Source organism: Brachionichthys hirsutus, chromosome 4, assembly GCF_040956055.1.
Source record: "Brachionichthys hirsutus isolate HB-005 chromosome 4, CSIRO-AGI_Bhir_v1, whole genome shotgun sequence".
Lineage (NCBI taxonomy): Eukaryota > Metazoa > Chordata > Actinopteri > Lophiiformes > Brachionichthyidae > Brachionichthys > Brachionichthys hirsutus.
In genome coordinates, this window is record NC_090900.1 from 6,309,071 (window position 1) to 6,326,483 (window position 17,413).

General features: G+C 38.0%; 1 protein-coding gene across 1 annotated transcript in view; it reads left to right on the forward strand.

Annotated features, from left to right (window-relative positions):
* Positions 1–17,413, forward strand: part of ntrk2a (neurotrophic tyrosine kinase, receptor, type 2a) — a 49,461-nt gene that overhangs the window by 11,197 nt on the left and 20,851 nt on the right. Inside the window, exons 12-13 of the mRNA XM_068760764.1 lie at positions 73–110; positions 228–327. Coding sequence (XP_068616865.1) covers positions 73–110; positions 228–327 — 138 coding nt within the window. The remainder of the gene's footprint in view (positions 1–72; positions 111–227; positions 328–17,413) is intronic.

The following is a 17,413-nucleotide window of genomic DNA, read 5'->3' on the forward strand; positions in this document are numbered from 1 at the left end:
TCCAGCATTGTCCTTCAGGCCTGACAGTTCTTTTTCTTCTTCTTTATTTTATTTCACTTTTCCACTCAACAGAGGACCCCACTGTGGACCCACCTGAGGACCGAGTCGCTGTAAGTCACATTTAGCTGGTTTCTTAAATCACTCTCTGTTTTGTGATTCCCTCTGTCAGTAGGCCTATTAAATGTGTTTATGTTTGTCTGTACTGACACTGATTTGTCATTGTGTAGGTGTACGTGGTGGTGGGCATTGCTGCTGTCGCCTTCACTGGTTTCCTTCTGATGTTGGTTATTCTCAAGTTTGGAGGAAACTCCAAATTTGGCATCAAAGGTAAGATTTTTCGAGTATTTGTGGCTCCCTTCCCATTGGGGAGAATAAGCGATGCTGCCTAAATGCACACAAATACATGAATAAGATTTGATCACAGATTTGGATGGATTCATGGATCAAAAGGACAATGCAGATTTACCCAAAAGATGTTAACAAAAACCACAAAGATACTGTAAAAATGCAAAATGTTCCTTTCCCCTTTCCAAGGAGAGCAGCAGACCAAAATAAACCTTAAATTGAATGAATAATGTGAGATTTTGGGTTGGGCACTATAGGCAGATTCTTTAACCACCTGCACCCATTCTCAATATCTGGATCTGATCTGTGGCCAATCTTCAATCTCTTCATAACACTCATTTTTCTAAACAAATTTGTAATGGCACTCACCTCCACAGGAGTCCGTGCCTGCTCCTGGTAGGTGAAGGGCAGGGGCAGCTCGTCTTCAATCATCTCCCTATTGAACACCTTAAGCAGGCAGCAAATCATGAGCATTGCATTGTGGGCCAGCAATGATAGGGACCAATTAAACAAAAATCATAAAAAGGACAGAGTAATTCTGCATCAGAATAATTATATCACTATAGATCCATGACTCCATCCTGTTCACGTGGGAAATTGCTGCTGGTTTGAGGTGCCTCAGTTCTGCTGGAGAATCACAAGCATGGTAGCTTCAGTGAGCTCTTGTTGTCCTGTTAAATATCAAAATGGCTTTCTATTTAGAGCAATGAGTGACTTCTGCAATGGCTAATCAATGTATTGACCATCAGTATCTGTCATGTCGGCATTCTAAAACTGATTAGTGCCTGTTTTTCCCTTTTATTTTGATGAACTAATGCTAACATTTTCACCAGTCTTTCCTTTCCTGCACAAATAACAGAACTCAAACTCTTCTCCCACTAATAAGTGCAGAAATGAAAGTAGACCAACGTTCATTTTTATTTCCATTGGCTCACTGTCATTAAAGTGACAGCAATTGAAATGATATATAGCTATGTGAAAGTTCAAAAAATGCATAAGCTTGGTGCAGGAAATGTTTCCTGTGACTTCCATGCAGCTGACTCTTGTTCACTTTGGTGGTAAAACATGAATGATTCATGGAAAGCAACCGGGGAATTCAACATTCTCAGGAATACATTTTGTGATGTTTAAAGTTAATGTTTTGGATATAAGTAATATTTTGGCGATGCTCAACCAATTCTATTTGATGCACTAGTAAATAACCAAAGGAAAATGCAAATTAGAGAGTTGATAAATTGTGTTACCAAGTGTATGTGTCCGTGCACATCTGTCTAACTGTTATAGTTTATGCTCTGAAATGTGGTAATTGGCCTGTGATTGATTTATGACCCCCCCCCCCCAAAAAAAAAAAAAAAAAAAAACCTAGGAGTACAAACGGAAGGAGCAGTTCACATTTTGTGCATGGATTTGTATTTGTACTCACGGTGATGTAATGAAGGTTGCTCTGAAGTAAATAATGGGATGCCTCTTAGCATCCTTTATATGTTTCTATGTATGTCATCTTCGTATGTTTGGCATATGCCGAATGTAATTCTGATTTACCCTGACGATCATCACTTCCCTTAAGTTGTTCTCTCTTTCCAATGTTGATTTCCTCTCCGCATGAGGACCCAACTTTATCTCCATGAGCATCCATGTGTGCCTTTTAGCATGTTGACACTGGGTTGATGTGTAGAGTGACTGAGGGACAGTATATTATCAGTATGTGTAGTAGTAGTAGTAGTGCCCCTCGATGCATCACTTATTGTATACAAGCAGCACTTGATGAAATGATAAAATCCTAAACACATGCATGCAGATGTGCACATGCAGCCCAGCGTGAACACAGTCGGTATCGCCATTTTTCATTATTTATACCGACTATCTCCTCGCTGCTTCTTTGCACGCGCAGGCAGCGTGACTGTTTCATGTACTGGGCATAGTTGAGTGCGTTCTGGTCCTGGTTGATGGAAGTAAGTAAATATGATCAAGTGAAAGTTTAAACCACGTGGATAGTAATGGCAAGATCATATAGATTCTAGATCTAGAATGGATGAACAGGCTTTGTAACAGTTTTGGTCCCTACCCATGCCTCGTGGGGCATTTCTCTTTCACTAAAAAAACAGCTGCTATGGTTGGAAATGATGTGAAGGAGATTGAAAACTGTCAAATTGTGGTCCAAGTTACATAATAGTAAATGTCTGCAGTCATTTAACCATTTGTTGAGCTAAAAATATAGAAAAATAATTACTTTCCATCGTGCAGTGAATTATCTGAGTGGGATAACTTGATGAGAGTATCGTGGGCTGGACAGATAAACATAGAATAGAATAGAAAGCATTTTTTGTCATTGCATAGTAGATATACAACGAGATTAGAAGCGCTGCTCCGTATGGTGCTTAGGTACAATATAAAATACAAATAGCAGTAGAAAAAAACAACACAAATTGAAAGTGATAAAAAGTATTTGCAGATAGATTGCCCAGTTATTTGCATTTCTTTGCAAATCTGTGTAAGACCAGAAACCATGCAGTTTAATAGCTGTGTTTGGATTCAAATCTTAGGGAATAAAAACAGAAATTGATCTTGTACTCTTTAGTTTCAGCATCATTTAAGATCCAACTTGCTCACAAATTAAGCTGAACCCATCTGATCAATAGTTTTACAGAGAGAAAGCAAATCAGCTTTTGTGGTACTGAAACAGGAGGAAGCAGCTTAACTGTCTGGGTCAAAAAAAACCAAACTGAGGTGACATTTTACAGAACAGAACATATAATCTTGTGTAGTTTGAGACCCAGCAGCTGTTGATGAAATGGAGTTTGCAAGAATTATTATGTCTGTAATCAGAATCAGTGGATGGAAGAAAGCTCTTAGTTATTCTGAAGGTATTATTAAAATGATTATTTGTCATGTAAGAGTTAAGGCATGTAAAGATGATAAATAAGACTCCATCAATTTGTAATCTGAGGGATAGAATGAGCGATAGTTAAAATAAGAATATACAAAAAAATTGAACGTAATGGTCGTCCAAAGATGTACTCAAAGAGAAAAAAGATCCGGTAGAGACGGAACGATCCGACGGGTGTTTGTGTCCTCGACGAACCTCTCAGCAGGGAAACTTCAACTTAAACCAGAGTACAAATTCAGGAGCAAGATGGAAATGTCAAGATGGGGGGTGATTGAAAGCAAAAAAGAAAATGTGAAGGTGAAAGACGGTGGAGAAGAAGAGAGACTGAATGCTAAAATTGACATTTGATAAAAAGCAAAAAAAAAAAAAACTAAACAGAGAGAAATCCAGAGGAGTGAAGGAAAGAAAGAGTGATAGAAGCGCAGGAAATAAAAAAGGAGCTAAAAAATAGTCAATAGATGAAAGCGAAGCGGAAAAGACAAACTGAGAAGCGAGGGACAGATGAAAAAAAGAAGGTCCTCTCTTGTCCACTTATCAATGATTCATCATGCAGGTTTCATTTTTCTGTTGGTGGAGTTCCACGCCTCCGTATCTCTCCCCCTCTCACATGCACATAGAGCGCTTCATTGTTGATCGATGAATATGACACCCTCAAGGTCAGCAGAGCTCTATTCTAGGCCAAAGGCACTTATGAGCATCCTCAGTATACCCACCGACTCCTCTTTTTCATGTCCCTGCAGAAAAAGCAGTTTTTGCCTCCAGCAATTGAGGTTTTTGACAAAGACAGCAAAAACGGAATGAGTTAAACCGCAAATTGAAGAGGCCGAGAAAAGTAATATTTGACCCTTATTTAGGGAACAGATGAGTATGGCAGCTGAATGAAATGATAAATTTGCTAGCAAAGACCTACCGAGACATAAATGACCGCTTTTTTACATTTCTGATGAAAGAGGTAGATGAATGGTCTCTTCGTCCATCTTCTGGACGAATGAATATCTGTACCAATATTTATAGGATCCCTTCTAACAATGGTCAATGCATTTCAATAAAAAAAAAAAAATAGGAAAAAACGATGCTTTGTTAGTGTTGTGAGAATTGTCAGATGATCATACAGACGGATACAGTCAGTGGGATTAGTCTGAGGACCATGAATATGTCAGCAAAAATTTGAATGGTAGTATATATAATTGAGTAATTGTCGGTGTGTGTGTGTGTGTGTGTGTGATGCGTGCCGGGTTGAACATATCTATTGCACCTGTGCTTCCTTCGCAACTGGAATAAATCGTTTGAAGGTTGTAGGGTTAGTGGTACAGCTTCATGCACAAAAATTATATTCAAACTGGGTGCACAGTTTGGAACAGCTTATTGTGTATATGTACATTTCATGCATATAATATTCACAGAGAAGCTTAGAGTTTCTCTATTAAAATGTTAGGACTTTTTTTTAGATCTAATTATATTCTACTTTAAATGGTCATACATGGAAATCAGGACATCATGATGCTTAGCTTGTTCATGCCCTATCTACATACTTATCTACATATTTATGGCATTAAAGACACAGAAGTCTGGCTTGTGAGGTTGTCTGGGGCATCTGTGATTCATTAATGGAGGTTTTTCGTTCCTTTAATTGTATTTTTAGATGGATGTTTGTTCATAGATCAGATAGAAAATGAATAGCTTGACTTTTAAGTAATCACTACTTAAACATTAATTTTGAAAATGAGGGCATAAATGCAATTGTTGGAGTGACATGAAAGCATCCCTGTATCCTGATATTCTTTTGGTGGCACAGTTAATTTACTTGAAGTCACTTGTTCATCTAAACATCACTAGACTCGGCACAAGGCAAATTTTAATTACTCAGAAAGATCCTCCAAATTAGCTCTTTGCATTTACTGGATTTTCCCAGTTATGTCCCGGTTCCACATACAACTCTCCAATGTCGGAGGCAGTGGCAACATTATGTAGTCAATAAATATATATTATTATCAGCCGTGTAGAATCACTTTCATTTATACAGGGTTAGAGCAGCTGGTTTTAACAGTTTTTTTTTCTCTTAATATGTTCAGAATTTAATTCTCCCACGCGGGGCATCTCAGGGAAATCAGTTAAAACAAAAGTCATAGCTTGAGGATGTCTTCAGTTGTGTGGAATCATGGCAGTTGGGTCCACACATTTGTGTGTGAGTGGGTTTTTTTTATATTTGTTTTGTGTTTATGTGTACTTCACTGTCCAGTATGTCCTGCTGATCAGATTCAATGTCACTGCTGCCAGAGAGAGTGCGGATGTCACACCAGTGTGCTTTTGCCTGGCAGTAGAAAGCGTTTGCATGATAGGGTTGACAGGGATTAGGGTAATGAGGCTTTAGCTGCTGCCCCTCCCAACACAGACACACACATTCCTCTCTATTATTTACTGTCTGTGGCTGCTTTTTTGTGTTGCATGCATTTCTGCATCGCTGCAGCAGTTTTTGAACTGCATGGAAGGAGAAAGAAGGAGGGGAAGGCAAAGCAGAAAGAGAACCGAAGAGCTGAGTTATTGGGAACAGCACTATAAGAGATAGACGTTTTATTGATTGATCAATTGATCATTTGTCTGTCCAGACTGAGCCAGAATGCGTCTGTCTTCTTGGCCCAGCCTTCCGATCACTACCAATTGCTGGCCTAAGCGCTGGTCTGCATTGTGTGTGTGTGTGTGTGGAAAGGCGATGAGTGATGAACGGCATGGTAAAAGGATATATGAATGGAGAACGAAGAAAAGCAACAACTTTCCTACTTGTGCTTTAAGCTCCAGAGAAACATTCAAGTAACTCCATGTGTTATAGTTTCCTGTCAAACAGAAGTAAGAAATATTCCTGAGAACATTCCGATTGACTAGACTTCACTCAAAACACAGCAAAAATGATGACGAAGTGGGGCTTTTGTGTGAGTAATAACACATTTAGGTCCTTTTTCAATTAAACTTTGAAAGAGATTGCTTTGGTATAATCTAACAAATTAGAAGAAGAAAAAAAAACACTTCAAATAAAAAAAATCACAAACAAGTGAACTCATTGAAAGATGACAGACTTTTTGTCCAAAAGTTTTATGTTAAATCATAAATTAGTCAGTTGTAAAAAAACATGAAGGACAAAATAAATACTGCAAAATACCACTGGCACCTTAAAGTAGTTAAAGTGGATGCATTAAATATTCACTGAAGGGTATTTGTTTGTTTATTTATGAACTATAAATATTTATTCACGTGCTGATCATTTTCTACTTAATTTCATTCAGGTTTATTCCCCAGAAGCGAAATCATATGCTACACAGGAAGCATTGTTTTTATTTAGTATCTGAATGGCAGCATTAGGCTTTTTATGTCTTTTCATCATGTTCGATGTTGAAAGTCTCTATATTAGTGGCTCTTATTAATGAGGTTCTCATCGTTTTATCATTAGACTAAACCGCACTCAGAGGACACACACCTCCACCAGGGCATCTCTGCATGCCTGTAATGCCATTTTACTGCAATCCATGGCAGCACCTCAATCTCCCTGTGATGTAACTTCCTCTTCTAAACAAATATGTAACGGAGCTCACCTCCACAGAGCCTAGCTCTCTCCCTTGATAGAACTATAGATGCATTTTGTTCTTTGTCTTAAGCAGACAAGCAGTACATGGATCACTTCCAAAATGTAATTCATCGTTCTTTGTGCCCTACGACAGAAAAATATAATCACAATCTATTTGTAACATCCTGCTAACGGATGGACAAACCAATATCAGCAAAGACAAATACAGAAATATTAATTAATTAAGTCATTTTCAACAGAACATCCTCTTGTGTTGAAAAGGAAGTAATTAAGAGGTGACATTTACATCTCCTGGAAGATAGTAGTTAGAAGATAGTGTGTGTGTGCGTGAACGACAGACAGTGGAAGAAAATGTGATTTATAGAAAGAAAGCCATTATTGTGCATCTTGATTGTTTTTGCTCATGCTTGTAATCGTGTTCATGTTTAGAGGCGACCGGACAGCCTGATACCGCAGCACATACGGACGGCTTCCTATCAGCAGCCTCAGAGAGCAGCACGCTGGATTTATGACTGCGTCTCTCTAAGTCCACTTCATGGTCCAATGCCAAGGCCGAAACGTTTTGCTGACCTGTCCACGGGTTTGTTAGCTGACACAAGACATTTGAAGCAAAATGCTCACAAGTAAGCTGCAAGCATTTGAAAGCTGCCAAGAACAGAAAAACAAATCCTGATTAAAGAACCTGATGGGCAGCTTACAGTAAAAACACTGACCATGGTTTATGCATTTACGCATGACAGATCGTTTTAGTTCAAGTCCAGATTTCTGTCAGTTATGCATCACTCAATGCATTAGATTGCATTAGATTGGAATATGATAATTATTTTTTTGTTTAAATCTTTCCATAACACCATAAGCCATTTGAAGTATTGAGATAAGTTTAAATATTTAAAATAGTTTGCTTGAACAACAGTTCAAAACCTATATGAAAACCTTTTGAAACCGGGAAAGACTTAATTCTCAGGGAATAAAAGATTTTATTACCACATGCATAATAAAAATGATAAATAATAGGAATTTCAAGAAACAATATTGAACTTGTACCCTACAGTACATTATTGTTGATGAAGTGAGGCATGGACTTTAATAACTCATTCTGGGATGACTTGGATGAGTGACAATTTACAAAAACAAAAAAGTCTGTTCAAATGGAAGCTTGAAATTTGACATTTCAGGTTAAACAATTAATATAATAAATTAAAATTAATTGTGGTGCCTCACATTCCTTTGAGGAGCAAATTGCAATTACCCAAAATTCAACTCATTAAATTCTATGCAAAAGACTGTAAGGCTGTCTGATGTGTGAAATGTGTGTGTGTGTGTGTAGGGGGGCGTCTGCATGGTCATGAAGTGAGACAGAAAATATGTTTGTGTGCGTGTGTGTTTGTGTGGGCCTGTAGCGTGACACAACTTCCACTGCCTATGACTTGGTGTTGCCATGGCAACCTGCCTCATTGAGAACCTGAGCTGCTCCTAAATGAGACTATCATCACTAGCTGAGTCTGGGAGAGGAGGGCATCACTACCCTCAGATGCACTCAAGCACATGAGGTGACAGCAGAGAGCAGCTAAAGTCAGCTGTGGACGCAGACGTGAAGCTAATTGCTGCAGCATGCTGCCTTAAGCCGAGCGGTTCTTGCACCGTTTAATAGCATTGTTTATGGAATGAGTCATGGGATGGAAAGAATTCTCATTCCTCCAACAAGAGCTGAGAATGACAATGGCAAAAAGTTGACATATCTAGAGCCAGACATACTTCTTTTAAAATATTTAATAGCGATCCAAGCATCAGACACCAGCTGGTACGAAGGATATAGCAGGTGCTGGTCTATAAATAGAAGTAGCCTTGGTCTCTGTACAACTAAATTTATTGAGTATGTGACCGGTCGTTTTAAAAAACTGATCAACAACTAAATAGGCCGTAAAGTAGGTTTTCTTGCCTTGGTTCTTCTGATATTAAAACAACAAAAACATGAACGCGAGTTAAATAATCAGACTTTTTTTTCCAACATGACATACCTCCTGTGTAGAAATAGTCATTCATTTACTTGTAAAGGTGCAGAAATTGACATGTGAATGAATCAAACAGTGGAATCACCAGGCACCTTTTTTTTTTTAAATCTTCTTAGGTGATGTTCTTTTAGATATATTCCCTTTTTGCCTATTTTGTGTACTTTTACTCTGAAAGTTCTAGAGGGACATAACAGTCCTCTTGGACTGTTACATCTTTCCATTTGTTGGGGTCTGACCCAGTTAAATATATGAGCCATAACATGGAAAGCTCTGTCAATATATGCCCCTGCAATGTTTCCATACTCTGCTTCCTCATAATCCACCACTCACCTAAAGTAATAGGTGAGTGGTGGATTATCAGGTTTCTGTGGGATCTCCAGAAACCTTCCTCAAGGGCCCCGTGAGCTTGGGCGTTTTGTCTTTGTGGCCGTAAAGATAGATTTAATGCTGTGCTTTTTTTCGAGCAAGTTGCTCTTTGGTTCACTCCAAATCGCCGCTTTTGCCATTTCCACTTTCCACAGAAACAGAAATGACAAACCCAGCTGAAGAGGGAAAGTGTACATTGTTGTTTTTGGCTGGCCTCATTCCAGCTTCTATCATAAAGTGTCTGCTGCCTGGAATGGTTTTCTACTTTACATTTCCACCCTGACAGTTGTCTTGGCCACTCTACGCCTGCCCAGCTGTGGATCCCTCTTTTCCACATCTGCATTAGTAGCAGATGTGTTATTTTTTGGGGGACAGGATGCAACATGCATGATTAAAGTTACTACATAATTTAACATCATCTGGATGTTTCTATATTTTAGTTTTTGGACCCAAGATACACGGTTAAGTGTTTGTCTCCTATGCTCACTATGTTAGTTGTTCGGTATAATTCACTAATTTGCCACTGACTGGTGTAGCTGATTGTCCCGTGCAATGCTGACATTGGACGAAATACAATCATTGAGCTTGCGTGCATGTTAAGATGAATGACATAAAGGTATGAGCAATAAATGTCAGGCTTAACCCTTTATTGTCAAACATCATATATGATACACATGGGCTTTCAGGATTTTGAGACTTCTACTTCAAAAGTTTGATCCCCCACTCTCAAACAAGCTGATACAGGCCAACGCATGCGTCTGCATTTTCCACGAAAAAAATTCCAGATTTTTGCAGAAGGTTCCATTAAGACCTCATTGTCTAAAAATTTGAGTGTCCCGACGATGAATTCATGTTGCGGGCTTTAAAGGGCTAAGCATGCATGAGAATAGTCCTCCTGACTGATTCATACCTCTGTCATTCTAATTCTTGAAAGACGAATCCGAATTGAATTTGAACTCCCTCTAAAGCAGCTGGACTTGTTTTCCAGTTGCTTAAGATTCAACCTTTAAATATATGTGAGGATTTGTTTTTTTTTTTTTTTATGGTGCAAAAGAGGATTCTGAACTTTTCATTTGATGGCACGGTTTCTTTTCCTGGAAGGGTAAAACGAAATCAGATTTAATGTTTACTCTCCATAGTGGGAGATAAAAAGTCAATCAATAGGCTAAAATGTTGTCCAAATGACAGGAAGTAATATCTCTATTATGCTTTCGTTAGCGATTTGTAGCGCTACAATACTAAATCTCTAGAAACACACAAAGACGGCGATGAAGTTAGATGTAAACCTAATAAAACAACTGCCGTGACACACCTGGAATCGTATCTCATGTCCGTCTCTCCCCTCTAATCTGTTTGATGTTTTTACGAGCCATAACTGGCTTTTTTTCCAGCAGCTGTCTCACACACAAGCTCCGAACACAGGTTTGGTAACAGTTTCTGCTTCCTCTCAGATTTTTGGGATTAATGCCACATCCAGCAGAGGATTTATTTGTTTTTGTAAATTACCAGGTTGGTCGTATACACGTGACCCTCCAGCATAGGAATGTTTGTCTGGAACAGCCCCCCCCCCAGTGACACACTGGGTGTGAGAATCAGCCTGTAATTTTACACATGTAGCTGATTATGAATAATTTTAATGCACAACGTTGGAACAGTTGGGTTTGTTAAAACTCACAGCGCGGGCTTTGATGTAATGTAGAATCATGAGCAGATATGAGTGTTCCATTGATTGTGCTGCAGTGGAAAGGTTGAAGGCCAGAAAATGAAGTTCAGATGTTCGATCGATGGATTCATTCTTCATGCTTTGGTAAAGGTCACACTTTTTTTTTATAGACAAACAAGCACTTTATTGGGTAACTGCTCTGTATTTCTGTATAAATTATAGTTACTCTGACCTTTACTGCACAATTGATAGTAAAAAAAACGTTTTTTATTATTACATGCTGTAATAGCGGAGTGTTAGCACCTGTTCATGCTAAAGGAATGCCCCATGTTTGTTAAATTATATAACAAAGATAAGTTCTTTGAGATGACGTTGCAGTAGGATGTGTGGTTGTCACACAATGGCTGCTTTTTTGCAAGATAACTCAAAAATGTGATCTTGATGGCATTTTCAGGAAATGTGACCAGGAATAGATTATTACATTTCAGTGATGATCCAGAAGAGATCCTGGATCACTTTGACATTTTTGTTAACATTGCAGCTTAAACATTTGTTCCTCAATAGCTCTATCTCACCACCGGATTTAACCTGGATCTGATCCAGAATGCAGTCAGTAAAAAAATATAAAATGTTAACATTGAAAATCCCATTTACAGATTCAAAGATCAGTTAAAAATAAACATCAACTCCGATTCACTTTTACTTTTCATAGTTGGTCTATAAAGATATCAAGATTTATAACCTATAACCTTTTGGTGATTATCCAGATCACCATGTGGATAGTGTAAATCCAATTAGGAGGGGAATCTTTAATGACTTTGTCACATGGTGTGAGCTGAACCGCCTGCAGCTCAACGTGGCAAAGACAAAGTCTCCAATGACCCCCGTTTCCATCCCGGCAGTCAACATGGACTGCCGTGTAGGATTATAAATATCTGGGAGTCCGCATCGACAATAAACTGAACAGGGCTAGGAATCATGAAGCCCTTTATAAGAAAAGGTCTCTATTTCCAGAGGAGGCTCAGGTCCGTCAACATCTGCCGGACGATGCTGAGGATGTTATGATTCTGTGGTCTCTAGTGCCATCATGCTTGCTGCGTTGTGCTGGGGCAGCAGACTGAGGGTCAAAGATGCAAACAGACTAAACAAACTCATCCGTAAAAGCAGGCGATGGTGTAGGGATGAAACTGGCCTCCTTAGAGACAGCGATGGAGAAAAGGATGCTTCAGAAACTAAGAAGCATCCTGTGATTAATAAAGTATTCTGATTCTGAATGAGCTGCTCGGCAGAGGTCCAGGCTCTCCGAGTGCTTGTCTAGTTGTATACTTGAAAGATAAAGATAAGGAATACACCCAGATCAACCGATAAACATTTTTAATGAGATATAACTCACAAACTATACTGATGACAAACAACTCTAACCCTCAGAGAGTGTTTCCCCGTGTCAAGAAATGAGGAAGTAATCATTTATTTGGTGTTGGACAGATCCTCAACGATGTCATCATTGAAGCATCATGTGAGTGTGTGTAGTGACATGAAAATCTAATCATAGCATTACCAGGAGCGTTATTACAGGATTCATTGACATGGTCTGGAAACAGTTTCTCCAAGCATCTTCCTAGTTTATATTTGTTGCTGACTAGCAGGAGTCCCACCAGCATTCATTTGGATTTCTGTTTAGCCTCTATTTCTTTTCACTCCGTTTTAAACCAGACATCTCATCACTTTAATTAAAAACTGCATTCTGTCTTTTTAGTTGTGTTTTGTGATATTACTGCTGTTCTTCTGGCTTGATTAAATCAAATTAATCCAGTTTTTTAAGTGCCTGTTTGTCTCCTATCTTGTACTTTACAGTCCTACCAGACATACCTCAACTAACTTAGATAAAGAATGTGTACTCATCCATGTGCTCAGCTCCCAGTATGGTGGTGCACTATATTGCATTACTGAGACCATTGAGCGAAAGTACTAATGTGGTACTAATATGGCGCTTTACTAAATCTCTGTTCTAATCCCAGATTCTCGCCTTGAAAACTCTTTGTTCACTGTAGTGATAGCTCAATGCAAGTATATAAACATATAGTTCCATTCAGAGATCAAATCAAGAAGTTCATGTAAATGTTCTTATTTTTTCTTTCTAAATTTTCTTTAGATAAAAGGATTATTTCAAGCTAATTACTTGGAGCCTTGTATTGTATTATTTCGATATACTAAAGTTCAACACTACAAACAATAACACAAACTTAATCTGATTTTATGTTTGTGTTTATGACATTATTATCATTATCATTGTATTATCATTTATTATCATTATTATTATTATTGTTTGTTTTTGCTGTTGCTTATGTTTTTGTGTTTCCCTTCAGGGTGTGCTTTGTTTCAGAACATCCCAGTGGAGGTGGTCTCACGCTAATGGAGACGGACACATGAGAACAAAAGATTTTTGTGTGTGAATTTCCGTGTGTGTGTTTCTGTGTAAGAGTGTGTTTGTGATAGAGAGAAAGAGAATGAGGTAGATAATAAAAAATAATAATAATAAGCAGAGATGATCATTCTCACATTTCAGCAAGAACAACAATAAAAGAAAACAAAACAAAAATCAAATGAAGGGCGTGGTCCCTATTGCGGCTTACAGGTTGTGCAAATATGCAATAGTCGAAACACATTCAGATACAGGTGAACGGTGTGCCTTAAACATCCTCCAAAGGTAAACGAGCTCTGGGATGCAGCAGCCTGATTAACCAATCGCAGACAGCCTTCAGAGAGGCATAAGGCTTCCCATTGGATGAATTATTCAGATCACAGGACCAGAGACAGCCATTAAGCTACATAGTCCCTAAATACACCCATGTTCCTCCGCCATACACACTCGACCCTCACAGTTCTGCAGATTTAGCCTTTGTACGTTCATTTACATTCACACACACACACACACACACACACACACCTACACACACACACACACACAATCCTAATCGCTTTAATAATACACTACCCTGTTCATAATGTGTAATAATATCAAATCCAAACACTCAGACATTCAACCACTGCAAGACTTCAGAATGAATGTTTTAAGTCTCATTAAATTGAGTTTTGAAGGTGACTTGGGAAGAAAAAAAAAACGGCTATTAAGAAAAGAAGCGATTTAATTTAAATATGACAACATCTTTGCCTTTCATGCCAAAAATGCTATAAAGGATAATTACAGATTTTTAACACCAGCGCACCCGATCTTACTGTGCTCTCAGATCTAAACCATCAAATGGGTTTTGTAGCTATTCGCCACAGCTGTCAAAACATTCTGCACATCTGCAGCTATTATGGACAGACAGTCATCTGTCCATAATATTACGCATGTCCTAAATGTCTCACATTAACGACACAAAGACATTTTAATAGCTTACACTGCGTTCGACTCCCATAAAGATATCAAGTCATATTTTATTTGTCCCAGTCTCTCTCTGTAGTTGTGACACTGAACAACAGAATTTTACTACATGCTGTTCAGTCCACCATATGTGCATCTATGATGACTCTCATTCTCACACACACACAGATGACCGAGACGGAGGTTAGGGCAGATATATAGAGAATATTTATTAAGAAGCTACAGGGTTAAACACAAAAATCATTTTGCTGACGAGGTTTTAAATAAAAAAAAATTATAAATAGACTATAATGGTATTTTTTTAAGTCAACCCCCCCGAAGAAAGCCAACGCAGCCATTAGTGAAATAAAGAGGAGCTGGGTGCACTTGGTGTAATCATTGATATGACTGTGGTGTTTTAAGCGTACGAACTGAACTTAGTCTTGCTGTCTGTACTTGACCTATAAGTACATCAGCTTCAGGGTTAATTTCTGTACTGTTGAAGTGATTTTTGAGAGTGTATTTAAATTGCTTCGGTTATGCTAGTGGTCTGTTTTTGCAGGGACATGGTGTATGGTGCGTATGACGAAATTAAATATGAGCTTAAGGGACTAGCTGTCAAAAAAGCATTTTCTTGATTGAGCTTTTACAAATGCAGGTTTTATTCTCCTGTGTACGCTTTAATTTCTTATAATTAGTAAAAAAAAAAAGAAATCACATCAAAATGTAATTTTTGTCCCGGAAAAAACAAGTAACTGCTCTGACACAATGCCCTTGGGCACCGGAAAACAAATGCCTTTGGGAAAAAAATAAAAAATTAAACTGCCCTAAACTAATTAATGATTAGAGTCAAAGTGAATGGAGGGGAAAGATAAGAAAGTGTGGATTTTAATGCAACTGTATGTTTGTGTTTCCTTTGTTTTTTGTTTTGCTTTTTATATTCAGTACAGATACCACAATCTGATACTTTATGGTGTTTTATACCAAATGTGTAGCACAATTACACAGGATGGAGCGCTTTTCAACTTTCCTTGTATTTCATCAAGCTAAATATTACAGGCGGTGTTTATTTTTCAACTGGGGGGGGGGGGGCTAGACCAGCATTGTTCCTCTGCACAGATAAACAGAGCCGAGGCCAATGCTTCCTGCTACAGACAATTAAACCTCGACGTCACTCCTTTTAGGGTTAAAGCCCTTCATTTGATTTGCACATAACTGTACATCTCTTGACCATTGTAAATTACATTTAGATTTTCTGGTGATGTTTTAAAGATGTTCAAACTAAAAAAGTGAAGAAAAAAAAAAAACTAACACTGGGAACAATAAAAGCGCAGTTTTAATATGGTTTTGATCCATTAAATGTTCAGTCACATTTATCTTCGTTTTATGTGTTGTTTTTATTTTCAGTGTACATTCTGATGTACTATTGTTGTTTAACTAATTTGTTACCAAGTGCCAGTTTTACCTTCTTTTTTTGTGGCAGATGTTAACGTACCTCATTTTTAATGTGTCTCCATCTGTAATGTTATGTCCTCTAGTAAACCCTGCAGCCTCACTTTAAAGACAGTAATTGCACATCGATATATTTTTTATCTCTGTCTACTTTAGGGTTGCAAGTCATAGTTGCTGTAAATCCTGTCATACTTAAAGAGGCAAACTGAATAGGAACAGAAGTGCGTTGGAGCGATACGGTTTATTTGACCATGATCCTCATTCAATAGTGAACGTGAAACATTTCTTAAAAGGGTTGATGAACAAGAATTTCATTTTATTCAAACAGAAGACAGCGATTTTCTTTTTTAATGAAATAAATATTTTATTGGTGGGTCTGGTGTGTAAAATGTGCCTTTTTGAATTGAAACTGCAAGAGCTTCTTTTTTTGTGTGTTTTCTTGTGTCAGTGTGTATTTTTGCACCGAACGTTCCTTTATTTAGCAACACAAAAGGATCAGTCTAACATAATAAATCAAACCGAGTGTCTTCGTGGCTTTGAAATGAATGCCACATCCATATTGTGTTTAATTATTCTTCCTTCTTTGTCTTGATCACTATTTCCCCTCTCTGTCTATCTGACTCTCTCACTCTTTTAACTCACTTTGCATCACCAGAAGCTGTCGGTTGATTTGCCATTTCTAAGGGGCATGGGCCAAATTTCCTCTGGGCACAATTGCACAAACATACAGCTAATCAGAGATGCTGAACATGTCTGGCTGCACTGAGCACAGACAATATAAACAGACTGCATCTTGGCTATAAGATATGATGATGATGGGTAAATGGCTGAAGAGTTGAAATGATCCAGTATAGACAAGATAATATGCAAATGTTTGCAAATATGATCTTTTGTGGGCGGCTTGGCCTCAAAGTTGATTTAAACATCTAAGGCTAATTCCATATAGACTTCCACAGTGAACTGCTCCTTCCACATTGACGCATCAGCATTAAAATTCATAATTCCACACTACCATTATAGAATACACTAAAGTAGATTTTCCATTCTATGTCTACATAATTATCATCTCATTTTGTTGTAGAATCGTAAAGGTTCTTCTTAAAGGGACTTAAAGAGACTTCAACCAGATTAACAATACTGAGCAATAACATTTATTTTTCCTTCATACAAATTACTTTTTTGTATATATATATATATATATATATATATCTGCGAGTTCCTTCCTCGCATCTTCACTCTCACATCTAAATCTCGGACCACCTTAATAATGCTTGCAAGTTGGCAGGATGGATTTCTGAGTGTGTCATATGAGAGGCTGGATGTGGGTTTGAATATTAAAAATAGAAAATGTTGAGGAAGAGAAAGCCAAGAAAGGTGGATGTGGGGAACAATAAGAGGTCGGCAAAATAAAATTGGATGGTAGACAAATGTATGGATACAAGAAAGGAGATACGCCACGTGAGACAGTCACAGGAAAGGAGATGTCTATTTTTACCAGCAGATTGTACCAAGGAAAGGGCAAAGTGTTCGGCTCCTGTATCAGGCCAAAGAGGAATCAGCAGATTCTTATGGACGTTTAGCTTAATATTAGAGTATGGATGGAATTCTACTGTTTCTCATTCTTTCCTTGTCTGCTGGCTCCTTTCCTTCTACTCATTTCTAATGTAATCTATTCTGTTCATTTTGGTCTATTTATCATCCATCTATCCTTCGTCAGTTTAGTGAATGTGTAGCTTTTATTAAC